The sequence below is a fragment of the Takifugu rubripes genome, chromosome 1 (assembly GCF_901000725.2).
Source record: "Takifugu rubripes chromosome 1, fTakRub1.2, whole genome shotgun sequence".
Taxonomy (NCBI): domain Eukaryota; kingdom Metazoa; phylum Chordata; class Actinopteri; order Tetraodontiformes; family Tetraodontidae; genus Takifugu; species Takifugu rubripes.
Window position 1 is genome coordinate 23,401,799 of NC_042285.1, and position 24,885 is coordinate 23,426,683.

The window sequence follows — 24,885 nt, forward strand, 5'->3', positions numbered from 1 at the left end:
GTCACCAGTGTATTTATCTTCTTATGTGGCTCTAAAACAGGGGTGGGCATGGAGGGCTGTATCCAAGCCAGACTTTCTGTCCGACAGGTAAACACTCACCTGGGGTTTCATTTACCTTGGTGAAAGCATTTCCTGCCTGGTAGGATGCAACCCTCGAGGAATGGATTTGACCTCCTTTGATGGGCCAGTCCAATCCATGAAGGCTGGAATCCAGCCATGTTTTGCATCCTACCAGGGAGAAACCGCTTTCACCAAGGTAAAGGGAACCCCAGGTAAGTGTTTACCTGTAGGACAGAAAGTCTGGCTTGGATACGGCCCTCGAGGACTGGACTTGCCCACCCCTGCTCTAAAAGGAATCACCAGGGGGTGAATAAAGCCGGTGACTGAGCTGAAGGGTCTGATCTCCTCGACTGTCATACAATAATGCTAACTACAATAATGCTAACTATTACCCGCTAATGACGTCATCTCTAATCCTTCTGGCTGTTGATATTTCATTTATCAGATATTTGCATGCTGACGCTATGTTGCCGCCCGGTCCCGGTCCCGTGGACGCCTACCCTGGCTGCAGTTTTCCTCGTCGCTGTGGTCCATGCAGTCGAAGACCTCGTCGCAGCGCCAGCGCCGCGGGATGCAGTGCGCTCGGTTCAAACACAGGAACTCGTCCTCCCGGCACTCCTTCACGCAGCCGATCTAGCGGGACAGGAAGCGGCAGATGTCAGAGCGTCTCACCCGTCCACGGCACTTTTTCAGTGGATAATTGGCTACTGGAGGTTGGGAAAAGAGTGTTTTGACGAATGGAGGCCGCACTGACCTCGTCCGAGCCGTCCAGGCAGTTATCGTGTCCGTCGCACCGCAGGCTGGCTGAGACGCAGCCTCCGCTGGCACACACGTACTCGTTGAGGGAACATGTGGGGAGAACTGAACAGGCGTTAGTCAACCTGTGTGTGGAGATCACGAGATCACGCCACACCCGTTGGATCGCTGGGCGAACCATCTCTTCACTGCAGAAAGAACGTTCTGAAACTTCTGGTAGGCGTTGAGAAGCATCAGTAATGTGGTTTATCAGGCTTCTCACCTGTTCCTTGGCAGCTCCTCTCGTCCTCCCCCATCTTGCAGTCCTCCTGGCCGTCGCAGAGCCACTTCAGCAAGATGCAGAGGTTATTGAGACACTGGAACTGGTCGTCTGCACAGCGCTCCTCACAGCCTCTCTACAGCCAAATGAAATGAAAGCACGGCATAAATACAGACGACTACATTGGCATAGAAAGAAAACTAGACTAAAGTTTTGCCTTGGTGTTAAATTTCCACTGAAGTAACTAAGATTTCCACACAAAAACAGCTTTATTTTCTTTTCCTGAGCCTGAAACTGGCAGGGCGGAGACACCTATGGGGGGGTTATTAAGGGTTTTGTGGTTTTGCACCGGAGAATATGCTGTCTATAAATAAACTAGTTGGGAAAAGACTGAAGCAAGAACAATGAAGATGAATCTCAACAACAGGCTCGCATTAGCTGTTCTGCTGCTTCCTCATTGCTAACGAGGAATTCTTCTTGTACGCTCGGCAATAACAGGACTCAGTGGAGGACAAAGACGCCAGGACAAAAAAACTGGGCTCACAATTTTAAAGCTAAATACGTGATTACGTATTTATAAACTATCCACAACAGTTCCCTGTAATTCATGGCGTATTAGGTTTTCCTAAAGGGAAAAAAGGTGCAACTAAAGCGCAAAAATGATCATCATGAGGAGATTTTCTGACATGATTTGGAATCTAGTTAAAAGACAATGACATTTGGGTCAACACATTAGAAATATATTAGAACTGAAACACACATTACACATTACAAATATCATTTCCATTTCTCGTTGTTGAATGAAACACTCAAACACGAAATCAACAATAAATACTGGCCTCATCTGAATTGTCCAGGCAGTCGTAGTCTCCATCACAGCGGAAGCGAGAGGAGATGCAGTCGCCGTTAGCGCAGGCAAATTCTTTATGGTTGCAAGTGACGGGCTCTATATTGAGAAAGACATAAAAGTCATAAAAGCCTTGCTAAACTGGGCCTTTTCCTAATAGAACAGACAATAAGTATATCTCCCCTGATGGTATTAGCAGCCCCACATTCTGTGTTTACAATCTAATGCTAATGCTCTGGCAGCACCGTCTTGTCAGCTAATTAAGAGTCATTTTGTGTTAGAACAGTAGAAAGCGGCATAGCTGATCAAGATGTAAATACATGCAATGCTCCGCGCACAATCAAGGCACCCAAAGCCAAAAATCTCGTGTCTGTTATTTAGTGCAAGTCTGTCCCTGAGGACAACATTAGGGCGCAGCTAAACAGCTGCATTAGATCCACTGTCTGGGACCTCCCCTTGTTATCGCCGACTGTTAGCTAACGCAGAATGTGTGTTATGAGTTGTGCTCTGCAACAGGAACTCCCAACAGGCATTGCAGCAAAATCTGATTTGCAGCCGTGCTGCTGTCTGCCGGAGCACCTACTTAATGCTTTGCCATTCACCACTTGACTGGCTTTTATTTGCATTTTAAGTGACATTAATAGGTGTGGAGAATAAGAAGCTAATATAGCACATAAATGATGCATGCACAGCAAACAGCACATAGAGGGACTGCTCGCATTTGTTAGATGCACCAACAGTGGCGCTCGCATGCACGAGTCTTTGTGTTCAGTGCTTTCTTGAGGATGCTAATTTACATAATCATCAAGATTAAATTCTAAAGCTAATCCGAAACAGCTCTGTATACAAGGACTAGAGAAAAATGTTTATGAATGCAGACAAAGGTAGCACGAAATGCACGCATGGAAAAGGTGTGTGTGTGTGTGTGGAGGGGGGTGCTTGGAAATATGACGGATGCCTTTTAGAAAGAAAAAAAACCGATGAATGAGCGCAGGTGTCTTGGAGACAACAGCACAGATGCTAGGAACATCCCTTAAATGGAGTCGTGTCTGGCTTAATCAAGGGTGAACAGAAAGGAAAAACCTAGCAGAAACCAGCGTACAGTAATAGGCGCGTGCGTCAGGGAGGGTCGGCGGAGGCACTCAGGAGTCCGAGCCACCGCTGTCAGAGCACGCAGGCGGAACATCGGCAGTGTTTGCAAAGGAACAAAAGCGAAGCGACGGGGAAGAAAAAAGTGAGGCAGGCAGACACTCACTGCAGCTCTCCTCGTCTGAGTTGTCTCCGCAGTCGTTCTGGCTGTCGCACCTCCAGTGGTCGGGAATGCAGTTGTTATTCTCGCAGCGGAATTCATGAGGTCCGCAGGTCTTTTCATCTTTTTCATCAGGAGCAAACAAACACGAAGATGAAAATGGCTTCAAAGAGCATGAATATTAATACGCTGCTAGCTATCATATTTTCTAGGTGTAATCATTGTTTCCTCAGGGTTTCCCTGAACAACTCTGACTCGGAGTTCAAAAACACAGAATTCACTCCAGAGGCTGATGCGCTGCAAGATGAAATACCTGACTGTGCTACCAATCATCCTCCAGAGTTTGTGACACAGAGTGGGTAACACTGAACTTCCTTCAAGAAAACATCCAAGAGAATTTCAAAACACAACAAACCCCAAAGATGAAGATTTTTTGCTCGATCACACAGGACCCAAAACATTCTTGGTGGAAATTTTAAATGCCGTCGCTCGTTTTCAGTCACCTCTGACCGTCCCCCAAGCGCGAGTCGGAGAAATCGACGTATTTGTTGAATGCTGATGACAACAACAGATAATATTTGTCCGTTTTCTGAGTAGTTGCTTTGAAAGTAATGTGTTGTTGGAATGAAAATGGCCCCAGACTTTGGTCAAAGCCAATCGTGCCTGCAAAAATGTCAAGCTTCATAATTGGGATTGGACCCCAGCAGCAAAATGTCACCTGCAACATCCAATAATGTGATTGGAACGTCTTATTCAGCTGCGCTTGGACTGTATTTGCTGTCTGGGGTTTGGATTTTTGGACGCGTGTCGCTGCTGGAAGTTCGGGTCCTTCTAAAATAACACTAGTTTAATTTTTATTTTAAAAAAATCTCAGAAATAAACACACGCTCTGATTCCTGCAGCAGCACGTCTACATCCTCCTTTCAAAGTCAAACTTAGAACACGCCTTCTAAACGTCCTCTCGGTGGAGACATCGTCAGGGACAATAGCCAAGTGTTATCAGTCAGGGAAGAGACGCATCAAATCGAGGAGGCCGACCGATTCTGCCTGGATCTCTTTCCAACATGACAGCAGGAGGAGAGGATTCGGGAGGCAAAGCCGAGCGCAGCGGCGGAACACACAAGGCAGGAACTCATTAGGAAGCAGCTTAGTCACTTACAGGATATAAAAGATGTAACAAGGGGGGAAAACACAACATTTCCCTGCCAAGTCGCTGCTCATTACAGTCCCAACAAGCAAGAGTTCCTTTACCAGTCTAAGGTAATTCAAAGCTCAAATGAAATAGCCATATATCAGCATTAGCGCCGCCGTGTGCTGCGGAGTGTTGAAGGTGCATTTAAGTGATGGAGACATTGACGAGCGCTGTGGATAATCCAGCGTGAGCAGCCGGGATCAAACATCAGCAAACCGCTCGCAAGTTAATGATGATAATTAAGAAAGACAACAAGTGAGAAACGGCATTTGCAGATTAACAGACGCCTCGGCTTCGATGACACTACATTTAGTGGGTTGACATCGATCCCCGCTTCAGTGTGGCGCCGTTATTGACGAGCGCGTCCTGACAGTTACTGAGACGCACCAATCCGATACTGCAGATTCACCCAGCACGTCGCTGCACTCAGCTGCTGTTGTTTTTTTCTGCAAACTGGGAAAATTCCCGAGGTGACTGAACTGATCGATAGTTCAAGTTCAATTAATTGTGTTTCTCCGGGTGTCAAAGCGCGAGACGCCGACAGCTGCCCTCGCTGCCCCGCCCCTCCGCTGCCATTGACCGGGCGGAGCAGCCGTCCTTCACCGCTCCCTCCCAGAACGCAGTCAGTCAGACGGTGAGAAGCGGTCGGGCCGGGGTGAAGCCAAGTGTAAAATTAATTCAGATTAAATCCGATTCTCCCCTATTTAACTTAGGTGAAGCGATGTGATTTATGGTTAAGTGGGTTTCCGCAACTCACCGCAATTAGCCTCGTCTGACCCGTCCGCGCAGTCGGGGTCCTCGTCACAGACCCAGAGTTTGGAGATGCAGTGCATGGAGGCCTTGCACTGGAACTGGTCTGGTGAGCACGTGCTTTCGGCTGGAGGCAGAGATGGATAGTAGAACATGAAAAATACCACATCACTTCCGAAAAAGTGTCTTCACTATCCCATCCAGTCACCGTTGCAGCCTAAGATAGGACATTAGCAATTAGCGTCTCCGTCTGCTTTCCTTGGCTCTAGTTCCCACTGTCGGTCCTTTTACATCATATGCGAGACGGGCAAAGCAGCGGCAAACACTTGAACACATCGTGATTACTTCATGGCACAAAAATCTGTTGGTATCCTGTGTCTGATTCAAGATCTAAATCTTTTTTATGAAAACAGGCCAAACAAAAGCTGCCTTTAGCACAACTAATGAAATTCAGAGCAGATAAAACTCACCAGTAGAGTCATTTGTCTTAATCTACTCATAATATGTCTGGGATAAACTAAAGTATACACCAAACCCTCAATAGAGTCCCCTATTTTATTTTAACACGGCGGACGGTGTTGACAAAGCAGCCCATGTCATGGCCCACTTGCGCCATTTCTGAGACGGCGCTATTGAAACAAAGATGAAGAGACGGTCTTACGGCAGTCCGTCTCGTCCTCTCCGTCCCCGCAGTCGTTCTGACCGTTGCAGCGCAGGTTCAGAGGGATGCACTTCTGTTTCCTCGTGCACTTGAACTGGCCTGACAGGCAGATGTATGTCTCTGGAAGAGTCACATGGGGTCGTCAATGACATATAAACAAAATAAACATATCGTATTAAATCCTCTTATTGCCATGGTGACCTTCCTGGTCCCTGTAATGAGTTGCTAAAGTTCTCTACAAAGTTCCTCCCGTGTGAATGTCCCTTGTTTTTGCTGCGTTTGACCAGTCGAAGCCTATTTCCTTGTTCATGAGCTACTCCGCGCTAACTGCTGCACAGATAGGCTCCCTGCTCACCTTCTAAAGGAGGTTTTAATTTCTGTTGGATCAGATATTCTCGCTCTGATAAATACCTGCCTCAGTTCCGACTGCGTTTAAACACCCGATAGTACATCCTTTGATTAAAAATCCAAACCTGGACGACTCCTTTCGCTCTTATTTCAGGCCCATCTCAAAATTGCCTTTTTATCTGAGGTGTTGGAGAAAATACTTTTTAATCAGCTTTTTTTTTTTAAACTATCCACAAAGTTTACATTTTTGTCTGGCTTCAGAGCCCATCATATTACTGAAACTGCACTGATAAGGGTCTTTAATGGTGTAATTTAAACTCTTAACTCTCCAGATCACCCTGGCTGCCCCCTGTAGAGTTCCTCAGGGCTGAGTTTTAGAGCCTCTATTATTTGTTTTGTTTGCTGCCCCTGATTCAGTTTCCCAGAAGTGTCTCTGAGTGCACTTCTTTGCTGATGACACCTGTGTTTACATCTACACCCCCTGCTCACTTGTCTTAGTGACACCACATCATGGATGAACTCCAATTTACTGAACCTAACAGAACCTTGATAGCATTCCATACCATAGGCACTAGCAACCTATAGCTCTGTTATGGACCTATAGCTCTGTTATGGAAAAACATGTACATTTACATCCTTCAGTACATTTATTTCCTTCAGTTCTTTGGACACACCTGCACAGTACCTTGAATGTTTTTTAAACCTGCTATAGAAGTAAAGCATTCATCGACTACGTGTTTTACTACCAAAGATTTCTAACAGGTGAGGACAAAAAGGGAAAAAAACAACATATATTGATTCTGCCAGTCACAGTTCTGAAACAACCAGATGTTCTAACTCAATGACTTATCTATCCTTACCACAATTGGCTTCGTCTGAGTTGTCGCCGCAGTCGTTCTCTCCATCACAGATGAATGGAGGGAGAGCACAAAGACCTGTGCCGCACTGAAAGCGCCCGGGCTGACACTTGAATTCAGCTGTTTAAAAAGGAAGAAAGGACATAATTCAGTGGTTACTTGATAGAACACAAGACTATGTGCAGAAATCGTCTGAATTACACCACCCAAACATGGAGCTTCAGCTAAAGTGGCTAAAGCAGATAGACAAGCCTCCTTTTGGTGTGATACTGTTGTGGAGCACTCACGGCAGTCAGCAGGTTCATCCGAACCGTCCCCACAATCATCCACCGTGTCGCACTTCCACCAGAAAGGGATGCACTCATCTGTTCCACAGCGAAACTGTTAGCATCGCCGGCCAACACAGAAAGAAACACAAGATTTGGCCTCAGTGTGGACATTTGACTCAGTTCCCTTCAAAGTCAATTAGACATTAGCAACAGGGTCAAAGGAGCTGTTGGGAACCTGACCTGACTGGAGGTGCAGTTAGACAGGCAGGTCTTGTTGTCCGCAGCCAGGTAGAAATTAGTGGGACAGGCACATTTGTGTCCACCACCAGGAGACAGAAGACAGAGATGGCTGCATCCTCCATTGGCGATCTGGCACTGATGTTTAGTAACTGAAGGATGGAAGGATACGAGATGAAAGCCAAATGATGCTGAACACGTGGGACATGGGAGGCAGATGGATGGAATACCTTCAGGCTGCCGCAGCGAGTGGTAGACCTTGATGGATTTGATGGCCTGCCAGGAGTTGAGCAGCTCAATCCCTTGGGTACCCGTCGTCTTATGAGCACGTCGTAACGATTTGGACTTCCCATCAGTCCAGTAAACAAAGTCCTCAAACAACGTGAGGGCCATCACCCCCTGAATATGTTCATAGGCCACTGTGGAGAGTTTAATTGAATCCTTTTTTTCAAACGCTACAGAGCATTTATGTGCACATGCTAAAGAGGTTACGGCACCACTTTAACGTCAACAGAAGCTGCAAGGTGGAGCCGTTCTCTGCAGCTATCGAATCCATATTGGCAGACGGACGAGGCTCACCTTTGCGTCGTTGTGTGCCGTCCATGTTGGCGAGCAAGATGTGGTTGTCGTCTGCCCAGTAGATCCTCTTGTTTGTATAATCGATGGTGAGGGCGCTGGGGTTATAGATCTCTTTGTCAATGATAACCACTTGACCCCGTCCATCCATTCCAATGCGCCCGATGTGAGGGGGCTCACAACAGTCCACCCAGAACACGTAGCTGGTCAGGAGTATGAAAATATTAGAAAACAATTAATGCTCATTTTTATTCTCCTTCTCTGTCATAAGAAATGCATCACATGGCACGATGGTTGGAGTTAAAGGGATGTGCTAATAGTGGTGCTCCGCTTACCCTGCCTGCGGGTCCAGAGCGAGATCAGAGGGATTTCTGAGGCCGGAACTGATCAGGATTGTAGGATATAGGCCATTGGCCCTGGACACTTCTAATGTTTTTCTCTCAGCGTCACACCAGTAAAGATTTTTTCCGATCCAATCCACTGCTAAGGCACTGGGTACCGCCGTCCTGTGGACAATCTACGTAAGACAGAGAGGGGGACGTTTCAAACGAGTCTGAACCACTAAGAAACACAAAGTACAGTCAACACTTTTCTATCCTTATATGACTGAAATATCCCAGTATTATCAGTGTTTCTGGTTTCTGTTGGTCAGCAATGTTTTTTTCCCGAATCAAGATCAAAATGCTCACCCATCTGACGAATGGGAGAAGTCCATGTTGGGCACGGTAATAGCTACGCCTTCTCTATTCTATGGCGGAAATTGTCTCAAAGAGCATCAGCATTAATCTGGGACAACGTTCTAAAAAGACCATGAAATGCTAAAGGGTAAGACTATATATAGCATATGGAAAACCCAAGAAAGTCATAATTAAAGCTTAATATATACAGTTCTTGATGCTGGATATCATGATAAATTGCCCGTAAACTGATGGTCTCGGCACTGGGGTGCTGTAGATTAATGTTGCCATGCAACAATATTCCTCAAGCTGTAACTTTTATTTACATTCATTTACAGAGTGCTTATAGTAGGCAACCGTCTTCAGACCGGGCACAGCATCCCCGCACCTCGGTACATGTCGATATTCCTGGACAAGCTCTTTTCCAGGTGTGATTTCATTACAGAGGTGTACATTTCTGTTGATAAAAGAGTTTATTGACTTTTGCTTTAAGGTGGTTGTGCAGTTGGAGCTCAGGACTGCAATGCTTTCAGAATGAGAGAATGAGAGAACAGTAGCTTGAGTTGTTACTTACAGACCGAGGAGCTGAATCTAAGTGCATTTAATCAAAGGTACAGCAGGAACTTGACCCATAGAGGGCATAAATATGCATGCTCTGTTTTTAAATTACAGGCTGTAGATGAGTTCACTGATCATTCCTACAATTGCGGAGGCTGCTCATACGAATCAAATGAAAGAAACCGGGTGTGGGCTTAATTTAACTCAATTGTGTTTACATGTTTATAACAGTGACACTGCTGATTTGGGTACATAATGAAACACATTGTCAAAGCAGATGCATATAACAACTGCAGTAAATGCAGCCAGCAGATGAATGCAGCGACGCCACTGCTGCAACACGCCGATATTTAGAGGTTGAATTATTAATACTTGTGACTTGGAACATGTAGGATCTTCATAGGAGCCTCTTCACGTATCGCACACGTATGGATGCTGGAATAAACCTGCAGATTAAGGGAAGATGTGAGCAGCGCGGCGCCGGTCTTCACCCCCCCTCTGTGTACAGCGATGGTTGCAGTTGCACCGGTTGGGTTTTAATTAAGCAAATGTGAGAAACTCCTCAATTTGTGTCCCTGACAGTTTACTCTGCTGCTAAGCTGTGGCGGTGGCTCAAAAAGGGGCTGTGGAAGTAATTGAGCCGACTAAGCCTAATCCCTCCACACACCAGCGCTAATGAGATGTGGAACGGGAGCACCGCAGGTGTTTTGCTGTCATCGCCGCATCTCCGACATCTGGGCTCTGATCCCGTGACCCAGGCAAACCTTTGTTGATTACACCCAGCACTACCCCTTAGCATGCGATCGTTAGCGCAGGATCAGTAGCACTTTCATTTGCTCATTCTAAATACATGTTATGTCTTGTGTGGGTGGCAAAAAGACCAGAAATCCATCAGAGACGGCGTCTAAATGTGGCGGTACCTTGAGGTCGCTTCCATTAAGGCGCATTCTGTTGATCTTGCGTCCACTTGGCCTTGTTGAGTCCACCCAGTAGATGAATTCCTTCTTATAGTCAAAGTCTATGTGGATGATGTTGTTGAGGCCCTGAGTGGAGAAATAATCCTACAGTTTCAACAAAGATAATCGATGGAAAGTGTTGCAACACGTAACGACCAAGAAAGCTGCATTGAGTAGACGTGGCGCTAGAGGAGACGCCCCAGTTTCGACTTTTTCATTTATTTTTTTATCTCAAAGAAGACAGTCCAACACCTTCCCAAAAGTGATGATGGGTGCTGATGCATGCCGACATTGACTGAGCCTTTGGACATCCCCCCTCTCTTGTCCATTCCCTACCTCTCACCACAAACGATACTTTAACTTCTGAAGTTTGTCGTACTGTTGATATTTACTCTGCTGTTTTCGCCTCAAAGGCCGTGACGCTTTCTGCCTTCTGGAGCGTCTGAAGCAGGAGCCATAAATGTCCATCACAGTAGCAGAGTGAGTCAGTCACTCTCCTCCTCTGACCCCGGCCATCAGTCAAACCAAGCAGAAAAACAAGCGCTCCCCCCCCCCCCCCCCATCCCTCATGCTGCCATTTTACAGCAAAGGTGGTGTCAGGTAATCTGGCGGGCAGAATAAGACGTCTTCATCGGATCGTCAACACCCTTCAGGTGTCGAAGGAAGAGTTCTTCTTCTTCGTGAGCAGCAGCCACACACACACACGTCAGCGTCAGGGTCCAGGCCTACAGCGACCCCTAAACTGTCACTGGAACCTCAAATAGAAGATTCTGTTTTTGTGATATCACAGCATAATATTTTAGACCATTTACTGATAACATTTGACTTTTTTTTTTTCATAAGCAGCAGGGCTCTTGAATGAATTCTACAAATGGAAGTTTTTGTTCTGATGCTTCTGTTTAATCTCTATGGTGGGAGAGGACGGCTTCAAAATACTTCAAAAACGTCTTTTGTTATTTGTGGAGAGGTTTTTTAAAATATAAAATAAAAAAAAACACGAAACGGAATTTTAATCTTTTTATACGAGACATCTGATGATTAGATCGTGTGGTGAATAGAACGGAGGCGCTCTTGGATTAAATCACTGAGCAGTTTAAATTAGTGACAGCTGCTGTAATGGTCTGTTTTACGTGCATGTGTGATATCATTTGTGCCTGTTTTCACTTGATTCTTTATCTTGAGGTGTCTCATATCTTAACTTTACTGGCATCTGTGCATGAGAATCTCATGATCACACAGCTCATGTAAACCCTGATTTACTGGACACAAACCTCAGCCTAGAAAATGAGTCTGCGTACCTTTGGAGAGTTTTATTCAGCTGTAATCGACAACTGGAAAGTTAAAGGGGCGCATTAAAATAATCATTCAACAATGTGCTTCCATTATTCTCTTAGACCAAGTCATTTCGTGCTTCTGATGGGAAGCTATTTGATGCTACCAGCAAATGCAGTATGGATGAAAAAATGATAAGATTGCATTTGAAATTTGCATAATACCACAAAATAATGCTGGTGTGTAATGGGGTTGTAAGCGATCTGAGGTCAGCAAAGTACCCACCGCCTCTTGGTAATATGCACGTTCTCTTCTCTAGCTTCCATTAAGCTAACATTTGGAGATTTAAAGTGAGATGTGGGTAATGAGAAACCCTGATACTGACAGTTAAGTGCATTTATTTGCTGCAGCCACCAGGCAGTCAGTGGGAGGGGTGTAGGCCGATTTACAGTAAATCGCCCCAAACCATTTGTGATAATCAGCAGTCAGATTCGAGCGCTGCCCTGAGTCGCAGTCATGACACAAAGAAGTGGCAAACTGATTTTCCGTGGGCTCCGCAATGTTGCGACTCTATAATTTAAAAATCAGACTTTACGGGGCGGCGTGAGGAGTCCTGAAATTGAAGTTCAGTGTTTAAAAGCTTACAAAGCTATATTTTCATAACCTTGGATCCTTGGTCATATATGACCATATATATGGTGATAAATTCCACAGACCTGCTTCAAGATCGTGTAGTTTGAGCCGTCAACGCTCAGTTTTCGGATCTCGTGGTGGTCCGCCATGATGAGAAAAGGCTCTTCAGCTGAAATGAGAAGGAGTTTTAGTCACGTGACTGAAGGTGAACGTGAGCGTGAACGTGAGCGTTAGGCTGACCGGACAGAGCCTTGCACGTATTGGGGCTGCGCTCCAGGGCTTCGTAGCCATCCACACACAGGCACTTGAAGGAGCCGTAGGTGTTGATGCATCGCTGGCTGCACGGGAGAGTGGCGGCGCACTCGTCAACGTCCACACAAGTCTTTCCATCATCCTTCAGGTGAAAGCCCGGCCAGCATTTACACTGATAAAGAAACAAACAGATTTTTGGGCCCATTTGCGACAGGAAGTGGCAACGAACACCTAACGTCTGCCATCGACGATGATCAAAGTGTGAATCTGGGCTCATTTAGGTCAAACTTCCCCAGCATTTCAGTAACCAGGGCACACATAAAATACCTCAAATTGCTTGTATCAGCTTCTCCAAGGATCCTGTAAATCCTTTTCTCAGCCAGTGTTTCAACCTTGAGGACCTTTCTGCTGATCTTCCTGTTCAGGCTACAAACGGATGCGCTAAGGGGTCTGCATTGATGTGCTCCCTGTCCGGCCCTGCCCCTCGCATGACAGAAGGAAGGCTTTCTGTGTTTTAAGCAACTTTTCTGCTGCAGTAAGTGCCAATATATCGAGGGGGGAGGAGAGGACAGTGCGGAGAAGGCACACGTGGGCAGAGTGCTGTGGCTGAAAGTGGCCTTGACCTGGATGCACTCTGAGCGTCAAATGCCACCACTGCCAAGCGCGGCGCACTCACCCTGCACAGTGAGGGGGCGCAAACAGTTGCCGGCATATCATTAGACTCTCCTTACAGCGTTCAAGGTTATAGAGAACAGCAGAGACCATACGTACGTGAGCGCCAACTGTCTATGCCCACACTATGAGCAACGTGAGCTAACGTGTAGCTCAACTAGCGATTATTTAGGACTGGATCTCCACCCAGCTTGACTGGTCGACGTCAAACTAAAACCCTTTTCCTGCTCTGAAGGACAATAAAACTGATTATTTAATGACCATTTGTCTCAGAGAGCAATTCACCTGCAGCCTGCAATGCATTTGAATTTATTCCAATTATATTAACTGCAATTCATTAATTTATTCTTTCATGGTTTCCGGTGAAGGCTGATGTAGAGGGAGTAATTGGGGGGGGGGCTCCGCCGAGCCAGTGAACAGTGGCTAGTCCCCTCTAAACCTACCTTGAATCCCACAGGAAAGTCTTGGCAATCCTGAGTGCACCCGCTGACTCGGCGATTCAAACACTCGTTCAGGTTACAATTCCGCTCATCCGAGCGGTCTCCGCAATCATCCCTGCCGTCGCAGAGGCTCCTCTCGGAGATGCAGCGGCCGTTGGAGCACATGAAGAAGGAGCCGTTGCACAGGCTTCCTGGAAAATGCAAGACATGGCCCGTCACTGCCCAAACTCCCCGTAATTCCCCGACAAACTTGGGGAGCACTTTTTTGGCCCCACAATGGATCCTGACAGATCAATTCCTTTCACGGAGAGCTCTCGCGGATCCGGGGCCTTTTGTCTTGGCCATGTGTTCCCGGCGGTTTCCCCGGAGAGCGGCGCTGCTCCTGACACTAATGAAGAGATTCCTGCTGAGAGCCAAACAGCGGTCTTACCTGCAGCCAGACATTTGAGGTTCAGAGGCAGTTCGTCAGAGTGGTCGGGACAGTCTGCATAGCCATCGCATTCCCACTGAGAGCTGAGAAGACAGCGGCCGTCCCTGCAGCGAAATTCCTCTGATCCACAGGAGCGATAGACTGGAGGAAAGAAGATGGATGGTTTTCATCAGGTTAAATTCGGGTTCCACAGTTCCAAACCTGCAGGCGGGCGGCATCGTTCAAAGAATGGACGCAGCACGATTCTGTAGCCAAGACTGTAGACGTATTAGCACAATTCAGACGGCGCACGGAGAACAAAATGCAATAACTTCATAATGCTGTTTCCAATTCATACTTTTCTGCTAAATGTGCTTACTGACCTTATTCCTAACAGAATTTGGATAAAAGCACAGGATTTGTTAAAACCATTACAGCAAGGAGCAGCACATGCTAGCACAACACGGCCGCGTGTATCATTTTAAAAAAAGACATATCCTGAACATATTCTGTGCATGGTGTGCACAGGTTGCATGTCTCATTACGACTCCCCACAACAAAAACCAAAAGGGCCGGGACAGCAGCGTGATCTGTTTTAAAATTGATCGAAATTTATCAGATTAAATGGAAGCATTACATTATATTTCAATCTATATTCTATTAGATATTATGTACTGGCCATAAATTACATAGAGCTAGCAGGGTCTTTAAAATAAGAAAAGACATTTTCATTTTTAAGACTAATGTGTAAAATTGAAAGAATAACACTGGCAGCAAGTGACTTTTTGACTTCTGCAAAAACTTTTATGAAATTTTAGTTTTGTTTTGATCTTATTTGAAAAGTAAAAGGGAGAAAGAAAAGGAAAGATGTGTTGGAATAAATAATAATAATAATAATAAAATAAGATCTTTGTCGGCACTGCTGTGAGAGAGGGCAGAACAACCGGATATCAAAAGAAAGATGAGCTAAATCCACTTGCCACATTCCAGAGATTCATCCGATCCGTCTCCGCAGTCATCGTCATGGTCGCAGACGAAGCGCTGCGGGACGCACGCTTTGTTGTTACAGCGAAACGAGCTGTCATCGCAAGTGTTGTTGGGTGCTACAGCAAGACAACAAACGGCTTTAAAAGATGATCCATGTTTTTTCCAAACATTTCGGATAACACTTGTGAAATATTAACATTGGACAGCTTTTAGCAACTGTCCTTACAAAATCCTCACAAACGGGACACAGTCGTGCTGGAGCTCGGATCCTAGCTGCTCTGCACTGTTGGCTTTCTCTGCTTTGCTTGGCAGACAATTCCAGAGAAACTGACAGAACATGTTTGTGGAGTTTTGTTGTCATTAGCTTCCATTTAACGCACAAAAAACCCTGAAATGAGTCCCCAAATTGGGGACTCTGTGAAGATTTGTTCTAATCAACAGGATCCGTCCGACGCTCATCCTGGGATTTACCACAGCCGGCGGCGGCCAGTTCATCGCTCCCATCAGGGCAGTCGCGTTCGCCATCGCAGAGCCAGCGTTGGGGGACGCAGCCGTAGGAGCTGGGGCAGCTGAAGAGCCCCGGAGCACACGTCACTGAGCCTGGGGGGGACAAAACAACCTATTGTAGTTACTTCCTAAAGCAGAGGAATACACAAGATCCTGACGCAACAGTACTTAAGCAGAAAGCGTAGCCGCACATTTCTCATCGAAAGATTCGAATATTGATAAATGGAAAGCACACGTTGCACTTCCTCTTGTAAATATATAGATAGATGCATCAAAAACACGCTAAATGCTGTTTGTGCAAAGATCCTGCACACCTGGTGAAGCCTTTGTGTCACCTGATCCTAAAGGGGAGGGCCAGTACATAAACTCCAACAAGGTTAAAATGTCAGCAAAGGACACCCAAGGACTTATTGTGGATCCCAGAAGGTTGAGTGAACCTAAAGATAACACTAAAGAAAGGTCTCTGCCACATAAACAAGATGCTGCTCTCATAAAAACATTCTTCTATTATGAACTGCCTTTATGTTATGAATGTGTATCCATTGTACAGGAGCTGGTTTGAAGGAAGAACCCAGCTATTGGCCTAGCGCTACTGCGCTCTAAGTAAGTGTTATTTGCTGCAATCGTGCACGTCAGCAATACTTTCCTTTATCTAGGCGCTGCTCTTAGAGGCCGGAAGGATCAGCAGAACAAATGGCTGCGGTGCGAAACAATGTTAAATACAGCGGCTCAGTGAGGCACGGCTTGCTTAAACTCATACCTTGCTTTTGAGGGGAATCGTGCCTCGGAAACCTTCAGGCCATTTCATTAATATTTCCTTGACACCCCATTACAATCCAATTATACAACCAATGTTCACAGCAATTCCTGTCTCTTTAATGTGGTCGGACTCTCTTTTTTTTTTAGATTTATTTATTTTATTTTGGAATTCATTACATCCACGATGCCTGTTGGAGTAGCTGCAGCTCCGTGATGAAAAACCATCAGGATTGTCTGTAGCCTCATTTGTGGTCTCATTAGGATTTTTTCCCCGTTTCTGTCCATTTATTCCTCGCTCCGCGCAGCTGTCGCACATTCTTTATCGAGCGTGACCTTTAACCGCAGATTCCTCGCGGCGGCCACAAAGGCGCCGCACTCACCGCAGATCTCGGCGCTCTCATCGAGGCCGTCCTCGCAGTCATTCTCCCCGTCACAGAGCCACTGTTTGGCGATGCATTTGTTTTTCGAGCAGGCGAACTGGTTCCACAAGCACGAGGAGTCTGCAGAGGGGAGCGGAGAACCTTCAGCCCCACAAATGTAGCAGAAAGATCACAAAACCACAGTAGGAGACATAATTATTAACATAATTATTTCAGGATTTAGGCATAGAAAGTATATCTATATAAAGCATAGAAGCGTGAAACTATATTAATGTTGAAATCGTGCAGAGTACTACTTTAATACCACTTTAGGACTCAGGTATGGTACCACATAAAGTGCACGGTATGATTGTGAGATGTAAACGTAATCAGGATAATCTGAGTAACAGGCCTGGATGGCATCTCATTGATTAAGTTGGGATTGACAGCCAGGTGTTATGTTTATGGAAAGATGAATAAATGTTGGTATGATGCCTTGTTAATGCTCATTGATGTTCATACAGCTGCTGCTCAGTCACAAATAAAGCCAACTAAATTCCTTCCAATAAGAGTTCCCACCAGAATGTTGGTGGGAAAGGGTCCCTAGTGCAGACTGGCCCTCGGATCAGTTCCCTGAACAACAATAGGGTGCAGGATAAAACCACAGATAAATGCTGACATGTTTAATCTCACTGTAAAAGATAGTAGTAGTTCTGCAAAATAGGCTTTAAACGTGTTTACAGATGTCAGCGAACAGAGAGGAATCCAAGATGTTTGCTCTATCAAGGGTCAGATGGGCCTCTCTTCTCATTTTATCATCACACCATCATGAGGAGGAAATAATCAATAAAGGGCTAAATCTGGGAACCGTTATTGCCCATATTCCCTGCACATGATTCTAAATTTGCACTTTGAGAGTTGTTTCAAGTGTTTAACATAATAGCAGCACATGAGAAATATCAGAAGTCTTTAATGTCTTATTTTCAGTCGTGCTCCACAGCGGAGAGGAACGTTCTGCATTACCAAGTGACAAATCACTGGTTCTCCTAATCAGATCAGGAATTTGAGATTCCTGAAATGCACTGACATTTTCCTCGAAACACTTTTGCCTTTGCAGTCAGATCATCAGTGGCTGGAGCTTTTTATATGATAATTAACTCAGCGGGGAGAATATTGTCTGTTTGTCATAAAAAGACTATTCACAACTTCAGTACTGTGGTATAATTTATACCAGCTCCCTTTTTGACGCGTGGGATTTTATCATTTCACACAGGCACAAATGACATTTTTAAGGGAATGAATGGGATCTGTTCAGGCGCTCTGCAGCTTTCAGACAACATTCATTGCCAATTTATGGAAATAAATCAGATAACTCTCAAAGCATTTAATATGTAACTGGTTTGCATTGAACTGCCTCCCCCAATCAGCCGCAACTCAACCGAGAACAAAGGCGGTGCTTCGTTCGACAGGAAGAGCCAACCAGGCAAGTGAGCTCCTCCGAACTAAAGCACCAACGGCTGCGTTTCTGAGGTGTTTATTTTCAATCAGGCCTCCATGATAACACTTCCTCCTGCAAAGTTTTGTAGGTAATGAACCCTGCACGCTGAACTAGAGTCTCACACTGATATGCTGGAATTATTATCCATCAAAACAATTATAGTGGCAACAACCTCACTTCAGTGTGGTTTCGCACATTAGCCGCAGCCAAACTGAGCTCACTTGACTCACCAGATGTCATCAAAATGAAATGAAACAAACAATCAGCGCAAACCCAAGGCTGCAGAGCCCCGAGAGTTCAATTCAATTTCATTAAGCCTTATTTATAGTTGCTGCCTCTAGGGGCTTTACAGAAACCCAGAGTCTGAATCCAGAACAGAAAACCGCAGCGAGAAAAACTCCCCCCTTTAACAGGAAGAAACCTTGAGCAGGACCAGGCTCCCAAAGGAAGCACTCCAGTCCGCCACAGAGCACATTCCTTTTAACAGACTTGATCTTTACACAGAAGCTCCCAGCCTCTGTTCCGCTGTTCTTTGTTCCAGTCTAGCAGGACCTGCGTGTTCTTCTACCCAACCCTGAGGAAGTGAGAAGGGCACAGATGGGCCTCGTGGCGAGGAGCCTGCAGAAAATTAGGGTTCGGGCTTTTGAGTGTTGGGAGAACACAGCGCAAATCTGCAGGGACATGTTAAATATAGGGAGGCGATGTTATAACAGTCTGATTCATAGCGAGGCCTAATAACGACCATGGCATTTAAACTGAGATCTTTATTGTGATCAATTATTTAACAATGAGCTCGGAACAAGGCGTCGATACAAAGGCCATTGCTGCTTCTTCTGAATCAAAGTAATGCAGCAACGCCTTCACTTGAGTGGTTGCAGCAGCTGACGGCTCGGCCGTTCATTGTTATACTTTAAGCACAGTGGATGATAATTCAAAGGGAGAACGGGGCAAAACTTGGAACAGCATCACTCAGAAATTAGATGTGGAGGCAGCGCCGAACAAGCAGCAGCATCCGCTCCTGAAATCTTTTACACGATGAGTGGGTGTAGAACAGAGTGATGGGGACTCGCCTTTGGCACGATAAATCATCATCTATTACTATTCTTCATCATCTTCCTCTGCTGGGTGTAACGATGCGGGACTATTTAAAAGAAAAAACATTTCGACCAATCGCTCCATATTAGCGAGGATGGATATGCTCGCGACCGCAAACGGTGCTGGAAACCACTAAATATCTCATCCGTTTCCACCCATTAGCAAACAAATTACCAATTCAGTTTGCTGAGCAGGAGCCGGAACCAAGAAAGACAAAGGAGAAGTTGGTTTACCGCACTGGAATTCATCAGCTCCATCTTCACAGTCTTTCTGACCGTCGCACAGCCACACGCTGGAGATGCAGTTCCCACTCGGACAGGCGAAGTGGCCTTCCTCACACTTCTGCCCATGGGAAACTTGGGAGGGAAGCAACAAAACCACATGACTCCACTGGCACGTGGCAGAGATTAAGCTTGTTAAATGCTATTCCCCATGACTTCAAACACAACTCCAAAAACAAAGATTACTCTTCCAATTAAAGACGCCTTACATCAAAAAAACCCCACAACAGTAACGAGGGTGTTTGTGCGGGGGCTCACCCTGGCAGTTGGTCTCGTCCGCGTAGTCCCCGCAGTCGTTTGAACCGTCGCAGATCCACGAAGGGTGGATGCACAGAGATGTGGAGTTGCAGCTGATAAAATCCTTCTCTTTCGCCCCCAGCTTGTAAAAGTGGGAACAGTCTGTGTGGTCTGAATACAAAACCCAGGAAACAATAACTGTGGTTATAACAGACACGGCGGCGGAGGTAAAGGTTACCTGGATGGTACTTAATCAGAGTGACACTCGTGGATTTATGAAAATAGTCCTGTGGGTGATGATAACGCGCATCGTTTCCTATAAATTGTTGTAAAAGCCACGGGAGCGTTAGTGTTTATTATTGTGGCCCAGAAGACCAAAGGGACAGCGTTCCCATTGGTTTTCAATATTCCATTTTTTTGTGATTGAGTCATTATTCCACATTATGTGTGTATCAGGGATTTGGGGGGATTTCCAATAGCCCTCCACTTTCATATTGAACTATTTTGCTTTATTATGAGCTTAAGAACATTGTGATGACAAGTAAACAGACACTGCAATTTAGTTTGGTGCAGACTGGATATTACACTGCTGTTCATTCACATCTTAGAGAACTTACTGCAGCTCTTCTCATCCGAGGCATCACCACAGTCGATGACCTGGTTGCACCAGGCTGAGCTGGGTATGCAGCTCCCATCCTTGCACGACGATTCCGACGAGCCGCACGTGACGTCTGCGGGGGGGGGGGTATTTGCATTTCAAAAAGATAACGGAAGCAGCACTCGCAGGCAGTCGCAGCTACAGCTCAGAACAATTCTTAGAACCTCTTTCAGGGGAAGGTTAAAATTAGCTCAAGGTTGAAAACTGCCAGACAGTGAGAGGCCCGAGATGAGCGGGATCAGTGCGGTTAAATAGCCTGGGCCATCCAAATTAACTCAACGTTATGACCCAAATTAAATGGATAGCACGACCCTCTTGCTGCACTGAAAAAGAAAATCACACACACTAATATGCAGGAGGGACAGCTCACAATGTCCACTCTTTACAATGCAGCTAACACACTTCATTATATATTATTATCATAATAAACAGAGACACATGGAGAGACATATAAGTAGAGACATATGGTTTTTATAAAAACCTATTTTCTCTATACACCGGAGGTAGCACCGACTTCCTGTTTAGTGTATTAGTTAGCCATTAGGTCAGAGCAAATTGCTCTGACTTCACAATGTGTTGCCTGGGCTCTCAGCAGCTGTAAAGAGTGGGGGAAGGACGAGTCTTTGAATTTGTGCCACTCTTTGTGATCTTGGTGCTCATTAGAGGGTGAAGGCTTAGCGCAGCACGTGGCCTAGTATGTCACATTTATATGGGCATTAGTGTGGCTGGGTCCTGCCCTCAGAGGCAGGATATCTTGGATGGAAGATCTAACAAGCTAGGACTTACTGCTACAGTAAGCCTCATCAGAGTTGTCCCCACAGTCATCGATCCCATCGCAGAAGCGACTGTTGGCCACGCATCTCTGGTTGTAGCAGGGCCTGAAACCTTTTCGGCAGCTCCTGTTGACTGCAAACAGTGAAATTCATAAATATGCTAGGAAAGGATCAAATACTTCAGAAGGAACTTTGAAGCCTCTCTTACCACAGTACTGCATCTTCTCGTCGGATTTATCCTTGCAATGAGCCACTCCGTCGCAGGTTAGCTGGTAGTTTATGCACTCGCCGTTGCCACACTCAAATTCAGTGTGGATGTTGCAAGAGGAGTTTTCTGCTGCAGGACAACGGCAAGATTGAAAGAATGTTGTCATTCGTAGCACTGAGAAAACACCAGTAAACATTAGTAACAACATTACTGTAAATGTCATAGCTGCAATCAATAACATTATTACCCTTCTAGTTCGGCCTGAGATAAAGGCCTGTGAAACTTTTAGCATACCATGACGTATTTTTTTCTCTAGTAAAATGTCAACACTGCTTTGTTATTTCAGTCCTGAGGCAATGTGAAAATTCCAAAAAAAAAAGAATAACACGGCTTTGGTGGTTACGGCTCCACAATTCAAAAACTGTTTCTCGGGCTGGTAATGAAGTAATGGGGGTGTGTATCCTCTGAGCTTACATCCAGGCTGCCATCCAGATCTTCTGAGTCGTCTGTTATTTTTAGTCTTTCCAAATCTCCCTTGTTTAAACAGCTTCTGCTGCCATATGTGCTGTCCACACATCACATTCTAATCAGCGCAGCCAGAATTGTGTCAAATTAGGTGAGCAAGATGGTATCAAAATGGCACTCCCCTTTTTCTTGACTTCCTCCTCCTTAATCCAAAGAGGAAGATAAAGCTGCCGCTCATTTAAATGGAAAAAAATGAGTTTATACAGCAGGATCTGAACATGTGATTATGGCTGCAGTTGGAATCAATGGCCGGAGTGATTTAAGGACAGGTTTTTGCAGATCTTTCGACGACTTACACACGCATCTGTTGTCATCCAGAAGCACACGCTCCCCACGGCAAGTGCAGTTGACCCTCCCATTAGGGGTCAGCAGACAAAGGTCGCCACAGCCTCCGTTCATGTTCCGACAGGGGGACAACTCACCTTCGACAACAATCACGCAAACGAGATTAGATGGGCAGAAACAGTTCAAATCAACTCAAAAAATAGAACAAATACACTCCTGAGGACCATCAGGTGTCAGCAGTCCGGACCTGTTGTTTATTGAGGTGTTGCGATGACCGACCGAACAGGCGTGCAATTATCACAGTTATTTACTTATACAAATAACCCACACCACTTCTGCAATCAAGTGGAGTGGAGTCGCTTTCCCAACACTTTGGAGAACCAACTATTAATTATGTAGTTAATTCAAGTGTGAAATGTTGCACACCCATTGTTTCTATTACAGACCTATATATATAGACCTATATATATATATATATATATAAAGACCTATATATATATATAGACCTATATATATATATATATATATAGGTCTATATATATATATAGGTCTGTAATGTGTATATATATATATATATATATATATATATAATAAAAACCCAACAGTTTGAAACGCACCAACAAAAGGAAAAAAGGGTGGTTGTTTGAAGGTGCACATCGGGACTGAGCACGATCAGCCCTGACAGGTAGTAAATGCCTTAACTTTGTGCATACACTTGTTGCCTGAGGTGCTGTGTGGAAAAGTTCTGTTGGATGTGTAACGCGGCAGAAGGCGCGACCCGACCACAAAAGCTGTCAAAGAAGCTGCTGGTTGAAACGAGTCCTGAGAGCAACTTGAGCCTTAGTAGCAGATGTAGCATCAAATGTTCGGAGCGTTTTTGAAGTCCGGTCGAGCTGCTCAGTCGGTTGCCCGCCAGCCGTGTGTTTCATTCATGGGAATAAAAACATTTAACACATTGTGCGCCAGAAATAACATATTTATGCAATAAATGGTGTTTGATAAATTAGATCAATGGAGCAGGAGAAGTTTGTTTTGATTAGGAAATGAAGTTTCTAGAGTTTCTCGGTAAAACCAAATCTTTTTTTTCTACAAATTAATTGATTAATGTTGCACGGATGTAAAAAATTCAGCATCCTGCACCTCGACTATTATTTTTAAGTGGCTATTACGAATCAAAATGTTACTCTTCCAATAAAAAGGGATTAATTTATATGCAGTTTTTTCATGCATTAACGTATGTTGAGGCCCAAGTTTACCCCCAGAAGCTCTACACAGCCTCCACAGTGGGGGTAAATGGATGTAGCAAACAAGCCCTCAACAAACATCCACTGTACTTAAGCTCAAATAATTAGAGGAAATTGTCGTGGTGGTAAAAGTGGGGGGTGGGGGGGGGGGAGTGGTTAAAGAAGAAGAAAGTGAGCAAGGTTTTTCTCAACAGGGGGGATTTCACAGGAGGAGAGAAAGCCGTGAAAGCCTTCTTCTATTTATTAGAAAAATGTTGAAGCTTAGTAGGAACGGTGATATCTATAGACTGGTAGAGCACATCACATCAATCTTGCTTGATGAAGATCGCTGCAATAAAAGCCTGTGTTAATGACTCAATGTTGTCAAGCTGGGTGGGGTGGGGGGCTGCCGGCTAATTGAATCATGGGTAACAGAGATGCTGGCTGACTGGGAATGTGTGCTGCAAATTTTGGAGCAGCGTTATCTTTTGCTCCAGGTGCTGCTGTGCTGGTGCGGCGGTAACATTACTGGTCTCGGGCAATGCGTGTCTGTACGTCACTGAAACAGACAAAGTCAGCGAGGATTCCTTTAACTGTCTCATGTGAGGCAGAAATAAAGCTCATTTAGCAACACATTCAATCTGGTCAACTGTCCATAATTAATATGCGCGTACAGAGACCTGCCGATACCGTAGAAACACCTGGCCCGCTAATATTACCAGACATCACATCCACTGGTTTTGGCTTGGTTAAATACTTACAGTTGTTGGTATCCCTGGCAACTGCTATGATTCCCATCGGCTGGTGTGGTATATCTGCCCGTAGTACCTTGGTGTCACTGCCTGTGTACTTGTTGGACCGCAGCACTGACCTACGGGCCCAGTCTGACCAGTAGATAAAGTCTGCATGGATGGCGAGACCATAGAAGTTCCCAGGTCCAGATTTAACTATGACCTTAACCAGAAGAGCACATTTTTAGGACCACTTTCCATCTTGGTTTTCATGTATAAGGCACAACGTGCTAAAGGCCTTCGCAGCACAGTCGTTCATCAATACATCAACCCCGCCACCCACATGACTGCTTAACCCAGATGTTGGGAGTAAATGACAGTGTCATTGGCGAGAAGGCAGGAATCCATCAGATGCGCCCTCGTGGGATTCTCCAGCTTGTGGGTGGAGGCATGTGAGCCTCCAGCAGCTCTGCGGTCTCAGTCATTAAGTGGGACAGGCTTTAAAGTGGCGCCGCATTAGCCCAGTGTCATACTGGGACTAACAGGACAGGTGTTGATTAAAGCAGCTCTGCGTGTGAAGCAGCAACTGGCCATCAGGCAGGTGACAGACGAGGAAAAACAGGAAAAAAAAAGAGAAAGATCTAATGCCAGATGGAGGAAGATGTAACACATTGACAGGAAATTAGATTTGGGAGACATTATCTCAGCGGTAATAAACCCAGAATGGTTGTTTGGTGTTTGGGGTAAATACGAACACCTTTCAGGTGCTCTTATCACTACGTCCATATTTGGCAATGTTGTTATAAAATACTGAATCGATTACAAACGA

The 24,885-nt window shown here is 45.3% G+C and overlaps 1 protein-coding gene across 1 annotated transcript in view; it reads right to left on the reverse strand.

Moving 5' to 3' along the window:
- Window positions 1-24,885, reverse strand: part of lrp1bb (low density lipoprotein receptor-related protein 1Bb) — a 176,482-nt gene that overhangs the window by 18,121 nt on the left and 133,476 nt on the right. Inside the window, 28 exon segments of the mRNA XM_029843977.1 lie at window positions 561-693; window positions 815-921; window positions 1,079-1,211; window positions 1,915-2,021; window positions 3,178-3,294; window positions 5,121-5,240; window positions 5,775-5,894; window positions 6,983-7,099; window positions 7,267-7,360; window positions 7,489-7,637; window positions 7,716-7,904; window positions 8,065-8,264; window positions 8,397-8,578; window positions 10,217-10,339; window positions 12,241-12,326; window positions 12,398-12,581; window positions 13,525-13,712; window positions 13,952-14,092; window positions 14,911-15,033; window positions 15,389-15,517; window positions 16,564-16,683; window positions 19,369-19,491; window positions 19,675-19,824; window positions 20,271-20,384; window positions 21,098-21,217; window positions 21,293-21,421; window positions 22,114-22,239; window positions 24,087-24,279. Coding sequence (XP_029699837.1) covers window positions 561-693; window positions 815-921; window positions 1,079-1,211; window positions 1,915-2,021; window positions 3,178-3,294; window positions 5,121-5,240; window positions 5,775-5,894; window positions 6,983-7,099; window positions 7,267-7,360; window positions 7,489-7,637; window positions 7,716-7,904; window positions 8,065-8,264; window positions 8,397-8,578; window positions 10,217-10,339; window positions 12,241-12,326; window positions 12,398-12,581; window positions 13,525-13,712; window positions 13,952-14,092; window positions 14,911-15,033; window positions 15,389-15,517; window positions 16,564-16,683; window positions 19,369-19,491; window positions 19,675-19,824; window positions 20,271-20,384; window positions 21,098-21,217; window positions 21,293-21,421; window positions 22,114-22,239; window positions 24,087-24,279 — 3,817 coding nt within the window.